The sequence below is a fragment of the Herpailurus yagouaroundi genome, unplaced genomic scaffold (genome assembly GCF_014898765.1).
Source record: "Herpailurus yagouaroundi ecotype Mexico unplaced genomic scaffold, PumYag 208, whole genome shotgun sequence".
NCBI classification, from domain to species: Eukaryota; Metazoa; Chordata; class Mammalia; order Carnivora; family Felidae; genus Herpailurus; species Herpailurus yagouaroundi.
Genome location: NW_024412439.1, coordinates 2,003,612 through 2,023,040, shown reverse-complemented (window position 1 = coordinate 2,023,040; position 19,429 = coordinate 2,003,612). Strand labels below are relative to the sequence as shown.

At 54.1% G+C, this 19,429-nt stretch overlaps 1 protein-coding gene across 3 annotated transcripts in view; it reads right to left on the bottom strand.

The window, feature by feature from the left end:
* Positions 1-19,429, bottom strand: part of EPN2 (epsin 2) — a 93,793-nt gene that overhangs the window by 15,035 nt on the left and 59,329 nt on the right. For all 3 annotated transcript variants that reach the window (XM_040453054.1, XM_040453055.1, XM_040453056.1), the window contains 3 exons: positions 8,733-8,845; positions 6,832-6,924; positions 5,707-5,881 (listed from right to left, as the gene is read on the bottom strand). In XM_040453054.1, the coding sequence (XP_040308988.1) occupies positions 5,707-5,881; positions 6,832-6,924; positions 8,733-8,845 (381 nt within the window). The remainder of the gene's footprint in view (positions 1-5,706; positions 5,882-6,831; positions 6,925-8,732; positions 8,846-19,429) is intronic.

Below are 19,429 nucleotides of genomic sequence, written 5' to 3'. Positions count from 1 at the left end.
GCAGGCAGTGCCGTGGACAGGTGACACCTTTCCATGAAGCATATGTGAGCCGGGTATCCAAGAATACACAGGAGTTTGCGAGGCGGACAATTGGACACAATGTAAAAAGGAAGGATCAGGCATTCACGGGAACCCAGGCGGCCCCCACAAACAGACAACTCTTGGGGTGCTCCGCCACCCCTCCAGCCCCGGACCCCGGGCCTTCCCCTCCTGGCCTCACACGGGCAAGCCCCTCGGCAACTGCACACCTGCCACGCATGTGCAAAATCAGGCTTTGCTCCTCCATCCAGACCCTAGCTCGGGCAACGAGGGTCGAAACACCAGTTTTCCCTCAAACTGATAAATGGGCAATGGTAAGAGTGAAAACAAAGCGCTTCAATGTCTCCGGAGGAGCTCCTTTTGCACGAACACGGTAACATGAGGCTATATACACCACGTGCATTCTAACGCCCTCTCCGTGAGCGGGCACCACGCTGAGCCCCGTCATCCTGGGCTCACCGGCAAGGCTTGCCACACGGGCCCCCCCCCCCCGCTGCTGTGCAACTCTACCCTAACGTTGTTCGAGAGCCTCTTATGACCCCCAGTTATTTCCCACGTGCCCTGCGTCCCCTTTAGAATACGCTGAAACAGCACGGCCAAGAACTTTAAAACCCAGCACGCACGATGCTGAAAATCCACCAGCTCCGGTCCCTGTCCCCGCACCACCGTGCACGCAGACAAAGCACGGTCACAGCCTAGAGAGCTTTGGGCGTGGGATGAAAGACGCCCTCGGTTCAATCCCTGGCCAGTCATCCAGATGACCACGGTTGAGCCGCTTAGCCATGGCGGGCTCCTGGCTTTCCAGTCTGCGAGTGGCGCTTGGGGACCTGTGTGTGTACCAGGCACCGTGCTGACTTTTGGAGTCACAGGAGGCTACATGCGGTGGCACCTCGCTTTCCTCAAACCTACCTGGGGGACAGAAAACATGCCCTCTGCTTTCCCATGGGTGCCGACAGCCCACATAAGCTAGCCTGGCGGGGCAGACCCCCCTTTACGCCTGCTGACAGCGCAGCCCCTGGGGACCGGCGCTCCGTCTTCCTCCTCCATGAATGGACAGTGGATTCGCTGCAAGGCTCCTCTGTGCTCTGTCCTCCGTGTAGTCGACGGGGCCCGCGCCACACCACAAACCCAATAAATAAATGCTTGTTGAAAGCGCGAGTGAATGAGAGCAAAGGAGGATGGAACTCGGGGCAGAAAGATCAAGCGGCTTCCGCCTCCCGCTCTGTGGGCCCATTCATAGGGAGCAAGTGTCCCTGGGCCCCTCCCCCGCCGGCCTGGCTCATCCGAGGCCTCGAGGCCTCGCATAGGAATATTCATGTGCAGGGGGGCGGGGTGGGGGGCAGTCACATTGTGGGGGTCACAGAACTGAGTGGCGGGGATCGTCAGGAAGCCAGCAGCACCACCTGCTGCCACTGGGGCGGAAGACGGCCTCTGTCCTGGCCCGGGCAGTGAGCGGGCCTGAGCCAGCCAAGGCCTTCTGAATCACCAGGCTGTCTGCCCTTCTCATCCCAGGTGGCTGCTTTGTGTGTCTGGAACAGAGGAGGAAGTGCCCCGCTGACCCGGCGGGCTCCGACCGCCCTCCTCTCAGCCCTCAGCATTTCCTCCCAAGGCCGCTTGGCCAAGCCGCCCCCAGTGCTGCTTGGAGAGAACCGGGAATGGCAGGGAATGGCAGGGCTTGCTACGAAACAGTGTTCCTTTCATCCGGGGGGCGGGGGCGACTACCAGCGCTTGGGTAGGAACTCTCTACATCTTTCAAATTTATGAATGTGTTTCCGGGCAATGGGGTGGCCCAGAAAACACACACTAGCGGATTCTGCTTGAGGCTAATCGGCAAGTCTGACACCATGTCTTGCTCTGGAGCGGCTCTCGGAAGAGGGAAGCAGAGAGGGGCTGTCTCCATGCTCCAGTGCATGGAGGAGCTGGTGTGAGGCCATCTCCTTGCAGGGCTGTTGGAAGCGGAGCTTCAGAGCTGCAAAACCCACCACCGGGGACAGCCGGGGGCTGTGTCACGGTGCCACAGCCCTGCACTGTCCCACAGGAGCCGTGCAGTGCACTTTCTCCTAATGCCTGGAAACACTCACCACACAGTGCAGATGGAAACACCTATATACACTTGTAAGGCCGGATATACAATATGGCCTCACCTATGTAAAAACATAAGAGCCAGAAAAAAACAGGAAGCAGATAAGCTAACATTCTAACACTGGTTATCTCTATGGTCTGAGGTGACTTTTCCAGGACACGCACGGCCACAGAAGGCTTCTGCAGCAGCCCAAGATGGCACGGCGATTCCAGGAAAGGATTAGGTGCCACATGCACTGAACCTGCCCCTAACTTGCCGTGTGACACCAGAGGAATGAGGAGCCTCTCTGGGCTTTGATGTCCCCTTTTCTCCCCAAGTCACTGGTTAAAATGCCAAGTGCGTCAGAACCAAGGACAGGGCCCTGGGTTGGGCGAGGGGCAAGCAAATGGCCGACTAGCAGTCCGCAGACCACACTGGCCACCTGCAGATATATCTGATCAGCCCCAACCATGTTCTCACTTTAAAATTCCTTGTCGGGGCGCCTGGGTGGCTCGGTCGGTTAAGCGTCCGACTTCGGCTCAGGTCATGATCTCGCGGTCCGTGAGTTCGAGCCCCGCGTCGGGCTCTGTGCCGACGGCTCAGAGCCTGGAGCCTGTTTCAGATTCTGTGTCTCCCTCTCTCTCTGCTCCTCCCCTGTTCATGTTCTGTCTCTCTGTCTCAAAAATAAATAAATGTTAAAAAAAAATTTTTTTTAATTCCTTGTCAACATTTAAAAATTAACAGATTTCAGGGCGACGGGGTGGCTCAGTCGGTTCGGCATCCAACTTCGGCTCAGGTTGTGATCTCGTGGTTTTTGAGTTTGAGCTCCGCAGCTGCCAGCAGTGTGGAACCTGCTTCAGACCCTCTGTCCCCCTCTGCCCGTCCCCCGCTTGCGCGCTCTCTCAGAAATGAACAAAAATGAACCGATTTCAAAAATTCAGGTTTCCATCTTCTCTTTAAAAAACTGGATTCTAGTAGCCAAAAAAGTGGAAACAACCCAAGTGTCCATCAAGTGCTAAGTGATTAAACAAAATGCGGTGGAACTATAAATGGAATGTTCTTCAGCCGTTATAAGGAACGGAGTGAGGACACGTGCCACTACTACAGCAATGAACTCTGAAAACATCACACTGAGTGACACGAAGCAGTCACAAAGGCCACAGGCTGTTTGATTCCATTACACGTAAGAAATATCCAGAACGGGAAGATCCAGAGATAGAACGCAGTAGACTGGTGGTTGCCAGGGGCTGGAGGGAGGGGTCATGGAGGGTGACTGCTTAATGGGAATGGGGTCACTTTCTGGGGTGATGGAAATGTCCTGGGATTAGTAGTGATGGTGGCACCACACCGTGAACGGCTAACAACTGCTGAAGTGCCCACTTTAAAACACCCTATGAGGTCAAGTCCCTGGCTCGATCAAGACACCCAGCTCCAGGGCACAGGGCTATCCCCCAGCCAAAGGAAGGGAGGGGCAAACTCGTTCATTGAAAATTCATAAATTCTGTGTCTCCTGACCTGGTGACATATACCCCTAGTAAGTCAAAGAGCAAAAAAAAAAAAAAAAAAAAAAGTAGACAGAATTAGTCTCCCTCCCAACCCCCAAGCCCCACCTCAACCACTCCCCATCAGCCACAGACTCAGCAGAATTCAATCTTGTTAAACGCACCCGGCTCGTAGCGTGCCGGTTTTCTTTTCTGGGCACTAGAAAACGTCCTGTCTGTTTAATGATCCATTACGCAACTCCAAAAGGGATTGATAGTGTTTCCTGAAGAACATCCTACCCATAACTCAAGGTGGCCATCACGTTACAGAGGAACTATTTCTCAAATTTAAAAATAAAGTCAAAGCCACTGTCTGGAAGGGGCCCAAGTGGGCATTTCCAGGAGAGCTGCCTTCGCCATCCCTGTGTATGCTCAGTAACACTTTAGCCCACAAGCTCCCCGGGGGCGCAGCACGCAGGCCATGGGCCACGAGAACTGCCAAGCTCCTGGCAACCGTGGTCCTGGCTTTTGGTGACCGAGATCCTGTAGGCCATTTGGCCTGCAGTTTGCCCCAAGGCCCAGAGGGCTCCTGCCAAAGGAAATGTGGGGACCTGCCCAGGTCCCTGAGGCCAACGGCGTTGCCAAAGGACATCTGGGGCTGATACTGCCTTCTGGACAAGGCTGCCAGGCCCTGAGGGCCCCGACCCCATGCCCTTGCTCCCCGCTGCCTGTACCTGCACCCACTACACCACTGCTCGCTCTCAGCCTCTCAAAAGCCACGCCTTCTGGGGCGCCTGGGTGGCGCAGTCGGTTAAGCGTCCGACTTCAGCCAGGTCACGATCTCGCAGTCCGTGAGTTCGAGCCCCGCGTCAGGCTCTGGGCTGATGGCTCAGAGCCTGGAGCCTGTTTCCGATTCTGTGTCTCCCTCTCTCTCTGCCCCTCCCCCGCTCATGCTCTGTCTCTCTCTGTCCCAAAAATAAATAAACGTTGAAAAAAAAAAATTAAAAAAAAAAAAAAAGCCACGCCTTCTGCTAGGCACACCCTTGCCTCTTCACAGCCTGGCCACCTCCTGTGCTTCCCTGAAGGTTCCTCCGAGATACCTGTCTCATGCCTGCCAGACTCCTGAGCTAAGCCCTGTCCCAGGATGCTCTTAAAGACCCACCACCAAGGCCCAGCCCACCAGCTGGTGGACCTCTGCCATGCTGGAACTCCCATCTTGCCCACACCTGCTCAGGACCTTGAAGGCAAGACCACTACCTGTTTGCATCTGGGTCCCTGAGTAGCAGGAAAGAGCCTGGCGTTCGGTACACTTTGGCAAACGTCCAGGGAACCGAGCTGAACACAAAAGATGGTTCCGGTTGGGGGAAACAGGGACCCCAAAGAGACACACGCAAGTTGCCACAAAACCTACCACCGAAAGTTCCCAGACAGATCAGCCATGGCCGGCAGGGCTCAGAGCACCGGGTGGGGGGAACCTCCCAGAGCAGCAGGCTGGGTTGGAAGCCATTACAAAGGCTTCAGGCAGGCCAGGCCCTGTGTCCAGCCATCAGGAAACCCACAGGCCCAAGATTTCTCCCCAGATTCAAGCATCTGTGCCACACTCATGTTTCAAATCTCCTACCACAGATTCTTCGACATTTGGCATTAAAAAGAACTTTAAAATATTCACTTAGCCTAGTAAACTGACTATTGCTTTATGTAACAGGTAGGAAGAATTACAGCAAACACATCCTCTTTTCATTAGCAACCACAGCAAGCACAGCATAATTTCCAGCTATGTATTAGTTTCTTAACCTGGGGTGCTGGGTGCAATTCTGAGGCTCAGAGAGTTGACACACGTCCCAGAAAGGGGACCAGCCATTTCTACTGCATGTGGGAGGCAAAGAGGAAGTCAGCTTTCCCTCTACCAAAGCAGAAAACCATTCAAAACAGAAAGCCCTGTGTTGCAGTCCTCGGGAGGACTTTACTGGACATTACGGTTGGGGACTGGAGAAGCCCCAACCCGCCACCAAAGGCCTGCCTCACTCCCACCTCCAGAAGGGGGGACAGAGCAAGAAGCTGTGCCCTATGGCCCTTCACACATCCAACAGGAAGGCACGGGAGACGAAGGGGGCAGGTATTTACCGAACGATGGCCAGGGGTCTGAAGAGCTGGCTGGGGCTGCCGGCCCGCCCCAGGGGTTCGTCTGGTTGGCTGAAGCTGACCGGCCCCAAGGCTCTGCTTTCTGGGCAGCAGGGCCCGAGCTGGGGAGGGCGTCCATTAAATCCAACAGAGTGGTCTGCTGTGGGTGGGAGCCATGCTTTGAGACAAAGAGAAGGGGACAGGTTTTACTTGGCTACAGTTACAGCAAATATCCACATGTTAACCATAAATACTGTCTGCCTCCTAGGAAGAGAAGCCCTCTGGGAGGTGCCAAGAGGAAACTGAGCTGCCCACCCCCGCCCACCTCCTCACAAAACCAAGTCCCAGTGCAGCCCAGGCTCCACCCACACCAAGCTATATACTTTGTGCCCAATGTCCTGCCCACCTTCAAAGGCCATCAGGGTTTTCCAGGACTCAAGCTTTTGCCCAGGCTGCAGCCTCCCTCCCGAATGCTGTCCCCACCAACCCACCGTGCTGCCCCCAGCTGCCAGCCATCATCCAGGACCCTCCTTCTTGGGGGGCGGCCCCACCCCCCCCCCCGCCCAGCTACTGCCAGGGACCCCGTGGTGCTGCACCACAGGAGATCACTGGAACCGCTGGCCCTGTGTCTTCTGACCGGATGAGCCTGACGGGAGCAGACCCGCGTCCTAGTCACCTTAGGCTCCTAGCAGGCAGCCTGGCGCAGAGTAAGGCTGATGACGGCAGTGGAGACCGGCGCTAGTGAGGGCTTACCCTGTGCCAGGAATTTGTTCCAAAGCACTTGACGCTTGGCTTATGTAACGGCCGCCAAGACCGCCTGGCTGTTATCGTGCTCGTTTACACGGGACGAAAGGGAGGCCCTGGTCAACAGAAGCCCCTCGCCCATGCCCGTCTCCTCTGGGGCTGGTCTCAGAAGAGCCTTGGGAGTAATGTCTGGGGCGGATGTGTTTTCTAGTACGTCCTCGGCTCACTCATGCTCAGCACCGGCCCGAGGAGTATTTGTTGAGCCAAGGGAGAAAAGAGCACCTTCTGAGAAGGCAGGGTACTCTGCACGCTAGGTTTGGGACATTTCCCCAGCGACTTTTGAGCGACCGTCTCAAACGTTTACCTTCCCCGTGAAGCGCTTACCTCTTTCTTTTTTGGAACTTTAACTGTGTCTCTTCGGCTCTCTTCTAGGGCCATCTGTAATCTGAGGTCATCACCCCGCCGGAGGCGCTCTTCCTGTAGAGGACAATGGGACCTGGAGCTGACCGTGACTGTAATAACATCACGGTAGAGAACAAAGCAGCGCTGGCCAGGAACAGGATGCGCAAAACTGTAGTACGCATTATTTCAAAGGAAGATTGGAAAATGACTCGTGAAACACAGTCTTCTATCCCGAAGGTATAGCCCACAGGGCTCCGCCCCACCTACTTCGTGTGGCTTCCCTGATATTGGGGTCCCAGTAGGGAGACGGGCGCAGGCACAGCCAAGTTAGGGAAAGGGAACACTTTTTCTCAAAATGAAAATGGCTTTATAATTGTAATTATAGAAGCAACACGTCTCCATATAAAATACAAAAGTCTGACAGCCCAGAAAGGAATTAGAAAAGAGGATGAAAATCACTTGTCATTGCACCTCGCACAGAACATGCTTACAGAAAATGGCTGTATGTTTATTTCTATGATTTCAAACAGAAATGATTCATTTTACAGCTGAGCCTCCAAGCCTCCACATAAGTGGACCAGCACAGTCCAAACCTGTGTTGCTCAAAGGTCACCTGTATTTAATTTATATTTATTTTTTTATTTAAAAAAATTTTTTTAATGTTTATTTTTGAGAGAGTCGGGGGGGGGGGGGGCGGTGCAGAGAGAGGGAGACACAGAATCCGAAGTAGGCTCTAGGCTCTGAGCTCCGGGATCCGAAGCAGGGTCCAGCACAGAGCCCAATGCACGGCTTGAACCACAAACCATGAGATCATGACCTGAGCCGAAGGCGGATGCTTAACCGACTGAGCTACCCAGGCGCCCTTAATTTGTATTTATTTAAGGTGAAGTCACCCTACGCAAAAGACTGGGTTGTGCTAGGCTTTTGCATAATAATGAAATAAAAAAAATCGTTAAATTTCATTTATATTAAATGTGATAAATCACAGAGATGAGTTATTTACTAAAACGGGCTCCCACTGTCCATCTGTCCCTGTATTCCTACACCTTCTTCCCGGGCTGTCAGTGACAGAGCCAGGCATCCACAGGGACAGATTTAATGGCTGTGTTTTTCCTGCTGTGAACAGAGGGACCGAGCCAAGCTGTCCACTACTGCTGGACCTTAGGTTTCCAGTTACAGCGACACAAGTCAGGCTGGGACAGCCACCGCTGCACTCCCGTCGCACTCCCTAATATCTGTCCCTACACATCACCTCTGGGCGAGACGGAGCCTCGCACCACCTGACTCAGTCTACCCTCCCTAACCCAAGGTCAGCAGGGACGGACCTCATCACTGGGGCCCACGGGATGGCAGCTTTGAAAGGTCATTTCCATCACGTCTTTCCCTCCCTCTCCGTGTTAAAGTAATGCATGATTATTAGAGAAAAACAGGAACTGAAAAAAATTAAAACCACACACACTTCCGTCATCTAAACGCAATGAGCATTCTATTACCTGCAGCTCTTCTCGCCTTTTCGGCGCTCAGATGCTTTCGATCCATCTCACCAAACCTCCCTCCCAAGGGGCTAAGCCCCACTGCGCACCCACAGGCCTTTCGCTGAGGGGCTGTGGACGCCCAGAGGCCATGACACTTGCCGTGTGTACCAAAGTGTTTCTGCGGCGCACTTCCGATCACTCCATCCCTTGGCAACAAGAGGCTTCCCTACCTGGAACAGCACAGGCCCCCTTCCTGACAGGGGACGGTGGGTGGCCAAGAACACGGTCCTGGCACCTCGAAGCCCCATCTCAGGAAACACACCCGGGAAACACCGAGGGCAGGGCCCGCTCTGCGCCCCGCCCGGCCCCCGCCCCCACCGCGCAACCCGCCCCCGTCCAGGCACCCACCTGCTCCGCTACCTCTCTGCTCATGGCAAGTGCCAGCTGTAGCTGCAGCTCTTCTTCTCCACTTGTCTGGGGCCGGGCCTGCTCCAGCTCAGAGGACACCCTCGGGGAGGTGGCTGCAGGGGAAAGGCAGAGTCACTACCGGTAAGGGACAGGCTCACGATCAACAGCTCCCGGGTCGAACCACACCCCGTCCCCACCTCACACCCGCAGGGTCGGGCCCGTGCGCGGAAGAGTTGTGACTATTGCAAGGTTAAAATCTAGTAACATCAAACACGGACTCTCAATTACAGGAGCCACGTGGCCCCAGTCAAGGAAAGAGGCCTTCAGGCGCCAGCCCCATGGTCAGGCCTCGCCAGGATTAGAACCTCAGTCTTCGCTTCCAGGCTGCCCTCCTTCAGAGAGAGAAACTAAGTCGTTTGCTTGTTTGTTGGTTGGTTGGTTTTGAGAAGATCAAAAGTATTGTTCTTGAAAAGCTGGATCAAAGACTGTCACTCAAACAAGCACAGGGCTATCTGTGGACCAAGCACTTCACTTGAGACTCCTCAACATTGAAGAATCTCACTGTGCATCTCCTGGGGGTAAAGACCATGGGAAATGAAGCCAAATGTTTCTGCGGCAACCCTGAAAAATTGTGTTTTCTAAGTAAAACGGAGCACCGACTTGGGAAAAACACATTTTTGCTGTCAGCAGTTAGCTAGTGTAAACACTTGAAAGCAGCTCCTGGAAAGACAGTTCTTACTGAAGGGATGGGATGTGGACTCCTAGCGGATGCAGTGAGCCTCCAGGAAAGGAGTCTTGACGCATTCACACACTTAAACCAGGCTGGGCCTCCCCGTATGGAAAACGACACGGCCATCAGATGTTCTGTGCATCGGGGAGTGTAGGGCTCTCCAGAAACAGGGCATAAAGCTTGGGTGCACGTGCCCGCCTCTGCCTCTGCCTCGAGAGAAGGTCCACAGCTTCTCCGAAACCCTCAAAGCCGAGCCCCGCTGCCTGAAAGGTCTGGAACCACACTCCATCCTCCCTCTGGGCCTTTGTGCGTGCCACGCACGCCCTCCTGGCACGTCCTCGGCAAGCCCTCAGTTCTCGGCGCTCGGCTCCCCTGCCCTGGTCCTCCCGGACTGCCCTCCCGGCTGGGGCTGGGTCAGCACTCCCCTCTAGTCTGCGGTTTGGGGGATTATGCCAGAAGGTACGCTCCTTGAGGAGGGTCCAGGCCTGTCTTCTCACCAGCACATCCATCCTCAAAGGCTGGCAGAGCACCTGGCAAACACCCACTGGATAGATGGATGCGTGGAAGCATGCACAGATGGACGGACGGACAGATGGAGAATTCAGTCTCGTGGCGGACGGGTAGCTGTTTGAAAATGCTCTAATCGTGTATCAGTTTTTTTCCTTTTTTCATTATGTCCGTTCCAGCAAGCCCCACCATCAGGGCCCACGCACCCCACGCTGCTTCCGCCTAAAACCCCAATGTAAACTTGCTCCTTAGGACCTGCCTCTTTGGGAGAAAGTAAAAGGTCAGGAATGATTCCTGACAGATGAGGTTTCTAGTTGGCTCGGCTCTGGCCACCATGAATAAAACAGGAAGAAGAGGGCTAGACACAGGGTCACGGACGTGATCACAGAAGAACCAGGCAAGGTTGCAAGGGCAGGAGGCTGCAAAAGGCAATGCTCTGTCACGCAATTTTTTAAAACCGCACAAAACACGCGGCAGTAAGGGTTCATTTGGAACAATTCTGTGTCGTGAAGCAGTGTGTCTGCTACGATTTACTGTCAACCAGAAGAACCGCCCCCCCCAACAAAAAATAAAGAAAGAAAAAGAAAAAGAAACAAATCAGGTTGAATCCCAGCCTAGTAAATCACAGTTGCATTTTCCAAAGTGTTTGTTTTACAAAATAAAGCTAGATGGTAATAAAATGGAACGTCCAGTCCATCTTAATAATCTGATTTATTAATAATATACCAAATAAAAGCATATGTGTATATATATATATATATTTTTTTTAACGGTGGTGGTGCTTTTGTTCCCAAACCTCACCTATGCCAATAACAGGGCTCAGGTTTGGGCTTTCCTGTACTCTAGAAGCAAAGATGTCACCATCCAGACTGCTGGATACAAACGAAGCCGCACGGTTTTGGGGAACGGCTCCGGAAGATTCTCCTCGACAATGTGTGTGGCTCTCCCATGCTTAACCACTCAGGCCTGCCTGTTCCCAGCCTCTTTCCGGGAATCTCTGAAGCTTGCTTCACAGAACTCTGTTTATAACAAACACAGCACACTCGACGTCCTTCATTCACTACCAAATGGAAATGGGGAGTCGATAAAGAAGACCTGTATCCCACCCCACACCCCAAAAAAGCGCTAAGCGCTCTGAAAAATGAGCCCCGTCCTGGCAGGGAAGGCTGCTACTTGGCCGCACGGCCACAGCGCCTGAGTCAGCCCGGCCAGGGACGAATGGGACGGGGCCCTGAACAGGGACCTTCGAGAGAAATGAGGCCTCCCTTGTCCTCTGAGCCTTTCAGCACATCTGCAAGGCCAGACTGGCTTCCAATGCAAATGTACATGTGAGTGCCTACCATGACTGACTGTTAGAATAACACAGAGCCGGCACGTAGGGAAATGGCTTACCACATCAATGTGGAAATTAAAGACAAAGGGTATTCCCCTAAACGCTGTGGTTTTTATGAACGGATGTACAGCTCTCAGTTCTGCAGATGGCAGAATTCACAGCCGCCAGCCCCGAGTATCAGCGGAGCTGCACACAGCGGCCTCCGCTGTGAGGGAGGACTCCAACGGAGACATTCTGCCTTAGTGACAGCATCCCTGCCCCACAAAGGGCCTCTTGTACCCGCGCACGTGACAGTGAACACAGATGTGCTTGTGAGATGAGCCCGGACGGACCCTCCTGACCACCTGAGCCTGGCCCTGCTCGGCGGCTCTGGAGGTCCGAGGTTCCCAGAGACCCCTGGAAAACTCAAGTGCCCGAGAGACGCTTTCTCAGCCCACCACCTTCTGGAGGGACGAACAGGGGCCATTAGTGGAGGCTGACCACTGACGGAGCATCAAGGGCGCAGCATCATGGCCCTGCTCCCGGGTCCCACCTGGAAGAGTTCAAAGTCCTCGTTCGCTGGGGCCAAGAATTATAAACAGAGCTAGGCCTCGACTTTATCCTCTCGGGCCTATTATGCCGGCTGAGAAAGCCAAGGGGAAAGGCTGAAGAGGAAGCCTATAAAGCCAACTTTTCCTTCAAGATACAGGCTAAGAGGAAGACCAAGAAACACCTCCCACTGCAGGCAGACGAGAGTCTCTGGCAGTCACTCCCCACCCCCCACGGCTCCGGGGGCACCAGGCCGAGTGTAGGTGCCCACGCCCTGGGCTTCAGGAAGGATCTGGGTTCCTAAATGTGCTCCTAAAGCAAAGGCTGGCAAGAGTTTCTAACACAGAGGCTTCGGCTGGCCGGCCTCGGACAATTTTGAAAGCAGAAACCGAAGCAGTCCAGGTAATAGGAAAACAGGAAATCACTTCTCAGGCCATGTCACGATTTTCCTAGAAAGTACTTGAGCACACCTGCAATCACATTGATGAAAGGGAAGCCACTGTGGGACACGACCTTACCAGGAAAACAGCTCTGCGTGGCAACCAGCGTGACTTCTGGTAAAACTCTCTGGTACGTGAGCCTCACGCAAGGTGATGGCCTGGCTCCACGTGTCGCCCATTGATGCTGGGCAACACAAGGCACGTCGGACAACCCGGGAAGAATGGAAGGGCACCAGGCCTCAGGGGCCCGAGAAGACCCCATCTGGGTCTGAGCACTGCCCCCACCGTTATAATCCCGTGCCTGTTAGTTGGCAGGGAAACCAGGGTTCAAAATCCTGTCCCCACCACCAACTGGCAGTGAGGCCACGTGCCAACGGCCTGACCTCTCTGGGCTTCTGTATCCACATCTGTGAGATGCAGGCCAGTGGGGCTTGTGGGAAGGGTCAGGAGCGCCCAACACACAGCTGGCTCTCCCGTGAGAATGCACCCAGCCCCCAGGTCACTGCTCTCTGCTTCACCCCAAGGCCACCAGACTCCCTAGGGGCTGGAGCTGCCTGGCACTCACACGGAAGCCGTAAGTGGGTTTCCCGTTGGACCCTGGTCCCTCCCAGGCTTCCAGGGGAGCAGGACTGGGACCATGGTCCTTTGAGGGAGGAGCTAGGGAACAGTCTTCCAGCTTCCACCCTCCAGTGACCGGTGCCCCAGGCCAGTGAAGTTCCTCCCTCATCACTGAACTGCAGGCAAGTGCTTACTGGATCTTTCTCAATGTGGTGACATCTTCCTGTGGTTCCACGGGCCACTTCCTGAATCAGCAATGAAACCGAGGCCACCCCCACTCAGTAGCCTGGCCTGAGCTGAGGCTTCTAAACCTGTTCCCCACAGAAGACCCCCCCCCCCCAGGGTCTTCCTCTCATCTCCTCACAGGGAAGAGCAAGAAACATTACTTTAGGTCAAATGAGATGAATTATGAGAAAATAAGTTCAGATTACCCCATGCAACATTAAAAGAGAAAAAATATAGATACATGGTTGGAAAAGCCAAAAAAAGGAAAAAAGGGGTGGGGGGGACACCTGGGTGGCTCAGTCAGTAGTTAATCACCCGACTTCGGCTTGAGCCGTGATCTCACGGCTCGTGAGTTCAAGCCCCGCGCTGGGCTCCGTGCTGATAGCTCAGAGCCCAGAACCTGCTTCAGATTCTGTGTCTCCCTCTCTCTCTGCCCCTCCCCCACTCTCTCTCTGTCAAAAGTAAATAAGACATTAAAAAAAATTTTTTTTTTTAAAGTACAAGATTAGAAGGGCACCAAGTACCACAGTCAGGTCACTCTCACGGCAAAGTGTGGGGTAGGGGGGGAGGCTGTGACTTTGTGACAGAGGGATAAGCCATAGCGCCCCACACACACACCCGCCATGCTGTGGGCACCCTCTGCCTGTCACATGACATCACCCACCTCCCGTGACAGTTCGGGCAAAATCTTGGATTGGATTCCAATCTAGACTTGAAATTGATTCCCAGTTCACAGAACGACAGGGCGAGGACTGAGCCAAACACCGCCTAATGCAGTGCAGGGACAGACCCAGACCTAAGGAGTGCTCTAGGGGACAAGTGGCCCAGGCTCTTGGCGTATTCAGGTTAGGGAAAAAAGGGAAATCTGCTGTGATCAGACAGAAGGGACAGGACAATCAGATGCAACATACGGTCCTGGGATGGTCTCAGTTTAGACACATCAGCTGCAAGACACTCTGGGCGCAAGTGACAAAAGCTGAGTGTGGGTGGTACGGGTGCTGCTGTTTTCGGGAGGTGCAGCCAGGGCGCCGTGGCTCACTCTTCAGGAACAGACGCGTACAGAATATTTACGGGTGGAATGTGATGATGCCTGTGACTATTTTTAAACAGTTCATCATAAAAGGAAGTGGGAGCCACGCCTCTCATCCTGCCCCCATTCCTCTCCTCAGAGGAAACAGCTGTTGACATTTTCTTGTGATTCTACCCAGAAAAACGTTTCATGCCTACTCCGCGTGGATGTGCGTGGGTGTGCTTTTCTAGCATTTACGCGCAGGGAAGCACATCCATTCCTGAGGTGTGCGCCTCACCTGGGCTGAGTGTCTTCCACATGAGACGCAGCCCAGCGTGGAGGGAGGGCGGGGCTCCGATCTGGGCTCTGCCTGCCACTTCTCAGCAGGCGACCTTGGCCTAGGTCGCTAACCCTCTGGGCGCCCGTTTCTCATCTGCAAAATGGAGACAGAGTCCCTGCCTCCTAGAGTAGTTGTGAGAATTCAGTGAGCTCATCTGTGAAAAGCGCTGAGACGCTGACACCAGGGCCTGGCGTGCAGTGCTCGTGTGACTCTTACTAGTATCTCAGCGAAGCCTCAGTCCAACTCGCAGACCCAGGCGGAGGCTGAGAGGTCACCCAGCCAGTGAGAGAGACAAAGTGTGATCCTTAAGGCCTTGTTCTTGGTTATCACTGTTTCCACAGAGGAGGTAGCTGGGGCCCAGAGAGGCTAAATGGCTTGTTCACGGACACCAGAACTCAAAGCCACACCTCAGGGCCGAATGCCATGCTCGCTCCAGCACCCTGAAGGGGCTCCGGGACTCTGTCTTTACACTCAATGTCTACCATGCCCTGCACCCCTCCAGGTATGAGCAAAGTCCCCGATCTCCCGGAGCTTGTGTGCCAGTAAGGAATAAAGAAGGCAGGGTGGGGCGCCATCGGTTAAGCGTCCCACTCTTGATCTTAGCTCAAGTCTTGATCTCAGGGTTGTGAGTTCAAGCCCAGCATTGGGCCCCCATGGCTCTGCAACAGGCAGGAAGCTTATTTTTGAAAGAAAGGAAGGAAGGGAGGGAGCAGGGGGCGGGGGAATCCCAGGCAGAGGAGAGCTTGCTCTGTGTGTTCAGAGGTCAGGGAAGGCCTTTCTGAGATGCTGGAGCAGAGGCCTGGGTGGTGGAAGGAGGTCAGACAGAGGGTAAGTGGGAGCTTCACTCAATGGGTGTGAGGCTGGTGAAGGCAGAGGGTGTCCAAAGGGCCATGATGGAAGAGCCAAGGTGGTTCTTGGGGTCCTCAGAGGGGCTTTGGCATCTAAGTGGAGCCATGAGGCAGTGTGACTGGTCCCTGGGAGCAATAGTGGCAGCTTTGCCAGAGGTAAGACGTGGCTGGATTCAGTATTCACTCAACTGAGATTCTATTATACTTGAAGAGGCTCCCGGACCATCCAGCCTGAGGCCACAGGAGAGAATCTGTGGCCCTGGCCAACTTGGCTGACACCTTGCATCCGAAGCAGTGCTTGCGATCAGCACTCAGAGTGCCTTCTTCTGCCAGGGTGCTGTGGGCAGAACTGGGTCCCTCAAGAAGACACGGGGACGTCCTGACCACCAGCACCTCAGATCATGACCTTATTTGGAAACAGGGTCACTGCAGATGTAATTAGGGAAGACGAGGTCATGCTGAAGCAGGGTGGGCACTAAATCCAACATGGCCGGTGTCCTGTCAAGACCAAGGGGAAGAGCCCCAGGCACAGACACAGGAGGGGAGGCCACGTAGGATGAGGGGGGACAGGGACTGGAGTGCTTCAGCTGCCGGCCACCACCAGAAGCTAGGAAGAAGCAAGGAAGGACTCTCCCCTACAGGTTTCAGACGGAGTGTGGGCCTGGCGATGCCTTGATTTTGGACCTGGGGCCTCCTGAAGGAGAGACGACCCCTTTCCGTTGTTCTAAGCTGCCTGGGTTGGTGGGCTTGCTTGCAGCAGCTGTGGGAAGCCACCGGGTCAAAGCTTTACCCATGCACAGCTCAACGTCTTCCCACCGCCTCCCTGCACACAGCGACATGGGCATCCTCGTCCTGCAGGCAAGGAAGCACCGCCTCCCAGCTCCAGGACAGACTCTTCACTCCCCAGGGCTGCTCACGAGCCCATCTCCTCCCAGGCACCCCAGCTTGCCAGTCTCCACTCAGTTCCTAGAATCCTTCAGCTCCTCCCTGTTTTTGTGCCCATCCCGCTGTTCCGCAAGGGGGAAAGAGAGACCCCCTCAGCCAAAGTGTCAGCTCCAGCGGCACCTTCTCAATCACGTCTTCCTCAATCAGGCCAGTAGGATGCTCCTCGGGGCAGGTGTCCTTGCTGGCCTGATTCCCGCCACCCCTGGCGCCTAGAACAGGGCACCCCGTGGCTTTCGTCTGCCCCTTTGTAATCAGTGCTTATGCACGCGGCACCGCCGACCTGTGTGCCGTCGGGCCATCTCCTCGAACTGATCTGGCCGAAGACTCCACGGCAGCAGGGGCCACGTCGGCTTCCTGACAGGCACAGAGCAGGAGTTCAAACACCTGTTGGCTCATTTTCAAGTTCAGTTCCCACGTCATTCGCTCCTTACCACCAGCCTGAGCCACTGGTGCTGCCCGCCTCGGTTTGGGACAGGGATAGGGAAGCCAAAGCCCAGGGAGGAAGGGAGCAGAGCCAGAACAGTGGTCCCGGTCCTCCCCCGAAGGGCTGGAGACTTGGGGGGGGGGGGGGGGGGCAGAGACAAAAGGCAGTCCTTTTGTTGGTCTGCACGATTCAGAGCCCATCCTCTGCGTGGAAAAGAAGAGCAAGCCTATGCTGTTCTCTTTGGGCCACAGGTGAAACCTTCTCCATTTCAAGATCACCGGCTTGTGAGGTGTGGTAGGGAGGGCTCATCCACAGCATTAAGCAACGTTTTCTCATTAGTGTTCTCCCAGGGGCCCCCATCGTTCCTGCCGCGGCGTCCCCGGCTTTGTCCCCAGTGAAAGTTGCTCTCCGGGTGGGGCACGGGAGGTGCCCACAGCTCTCCACGCAGGACCTCGGGAGGGAGTGGCCGGGGCTCGGCAGCCCATCTGGCCCCGTGGAGATGAGTGGACGCTGACACCCAAACTTGTGAGCAGGCCCAGGGTGAGGCATGAGCTTCAGCGAAGATGGAATGTCGTTTAAAATTCCATCATAAGTTTGAATTCAAATGAAGAAGTTAAATGCCTATAGCGGTTTCTTAGAGTAATACTTAGAAACCGGAAACTCACTTCTAAAATGAGTATTCTGGGGGCGCGTGGGTGGCTCAGTCGGTTGAGCATCCAACCCGTGATTTCAGCTCAGGTCGTGACAGCACGGTTCGTGAGTTCGAGCCCCGCTTCAGGCCCTGTGCTGACAGTGTGGAGCCTGCCTGGGATTCTCTCCCTCTCTCTCTGCCCCTCCCCCACTTGCACGCACTCGTTCCCAAAATAAACAGACATTAAAAATAAATAAATGTTTAGAACAAACACATAAAACGACTATTCTGATAATTACTTCCATCTATTAGTAACAATCTTTAAAAAAAATTATAGTACCCCCTTTGGGCTCCGCGGCTATCAACCGAGCACTGTCTCCACAGCTGGGGGCCCGGCAAGGGGACACAACCTGTTTGGAAAGCATCTGCAATGTTTCCGGAGACAGAATGATGTTCACACGCTTCTCCATTAATGCCACTTCTGGGAACTCCACACCGAAGGCTACACTGAACCTAAGGAATCCTTTGAAAAGCAAGCCTTCTGCACAAAGAAGTTTTACCACAGCATTATTTACACTGGTGACAAGCTGAAAACAACTCTGATCATAACAATCCACTTATGCCACGCCTCCTTTGTGTAAGGCCATATGTGCACAGCATATGTTAGCACACGTAATTTACGCCATAATCCAGGAGAGAGTACCCTTATCCCTAGTTCACCAATTAAAAGACTTAGGTTGGCCAGAGTGAAGTAACCTACCCAAGGTTTCACCTTTAAAACTAGCAGCAATCACAGGTCATGATCTCAAGGTTCAGGAGTTGGAGTCCCAAATCAGGCTCCGCACTTGGGATTCTCTCCCTCTCCCTCTCTCTCTCTGCCCCTCCTACTTGCTCCCTCTTTCTCAAAATAAATAAATGAAAGAAAGAAAGAAAGAAAGAAAGAAAGAAAGAAAGAGAAAGAAAAACTAAGAGTAACTTTGTGGCGACATGGAAAATGCACATAGAAAGTTCGGTGAAAGATCAGACCGCTTAACTGTATTATTTCTCAAGGGAATGCAGCCTAAGCAGTCAGCTGAAGGCAACCCTCTGTAGCCACTGCCCAGGGATCCCTGAGGCCTGCGCTGACAGCCCCCCCCCCCCACCCCACTAGCTCGCCCCGTCACACCACACACAACATTGGAACAGCTAGATGGCCACGAAGCTCTGAAACCGCCTGCCCAGGCCCCTTCCAGGCCCTATACTAGGTGCCCCATAGATGTGTCTGCCTCTCCTACAACGGAAGCCCATGAGGGGCAAGGCTTCAGCTGCTATGGGCCCCTCACCACTCAGCGCCGGCCCTGGCCCACGGGACTTACGAAATGAGGAAGCGAACAAACTTAATGTTTTGAAAACTGTGTTCTGCAAATGTCATGTGGTTATGAATGACGCTTGTATACTGGGCTATTATCTGCAGAACACAAAACGCTAGATTTGTTCTGTTTTCGTGGAGCGGTCTTCAGACCTGCGGTCCAGATGTCAGTATAGCCGCCTTTGGGGGATGTGGGTCTTGATCTGGCCTGCAATTCCTTTCCCGATTAGGAACCTGTTTGCTTTGCCCACAGGAAGATGGTCATAACAAAACCGCACAACCGGGGGGCTCGGAGCCTCCTGTGCTCACGGTCCAGGGAGTGGGACCCTGGCACTGAAAATGGCCGGGCTGTCTGGCGTTAGCCAGAAGAGTTAACGCAGGTCCAGCATCGGGCGGGACGAGCGAGGAAGCTCCACCCAGCGGAATGTTGAGTGCAGCTGGTAGAATGTTCACAGGGTGGGAGGAAGGGAGACAGCGCTTCTGTTACAATGTTATGAGACAAAACCCAGAGACACAAACTTGCATTTACCATGTATGCACTCCTGGAACAAAAAATGTTTAGAAAAAAGTCCGAAAGGAAATGTACCAACGTGTAAAGGAAGGCTGTGTCTTTCTGTAATAAGATTAGGGGATATTTGTCTTCTTTGTGTTGCACTTTCTACACGAACACGAATGGACACGTGTTACTTTTATAATGAAATGGCCGCAGGTCCTCAGCTCAGGTCCACCCTGGGCTTACCAGTTCGTACTGGAGAAGTGGGCCACCAGGGAGCTGGTCTGAAGGGTGCAGGTTATTCCCCACAGCTGGACTAAGCTGTCGGCAGGAGGAGA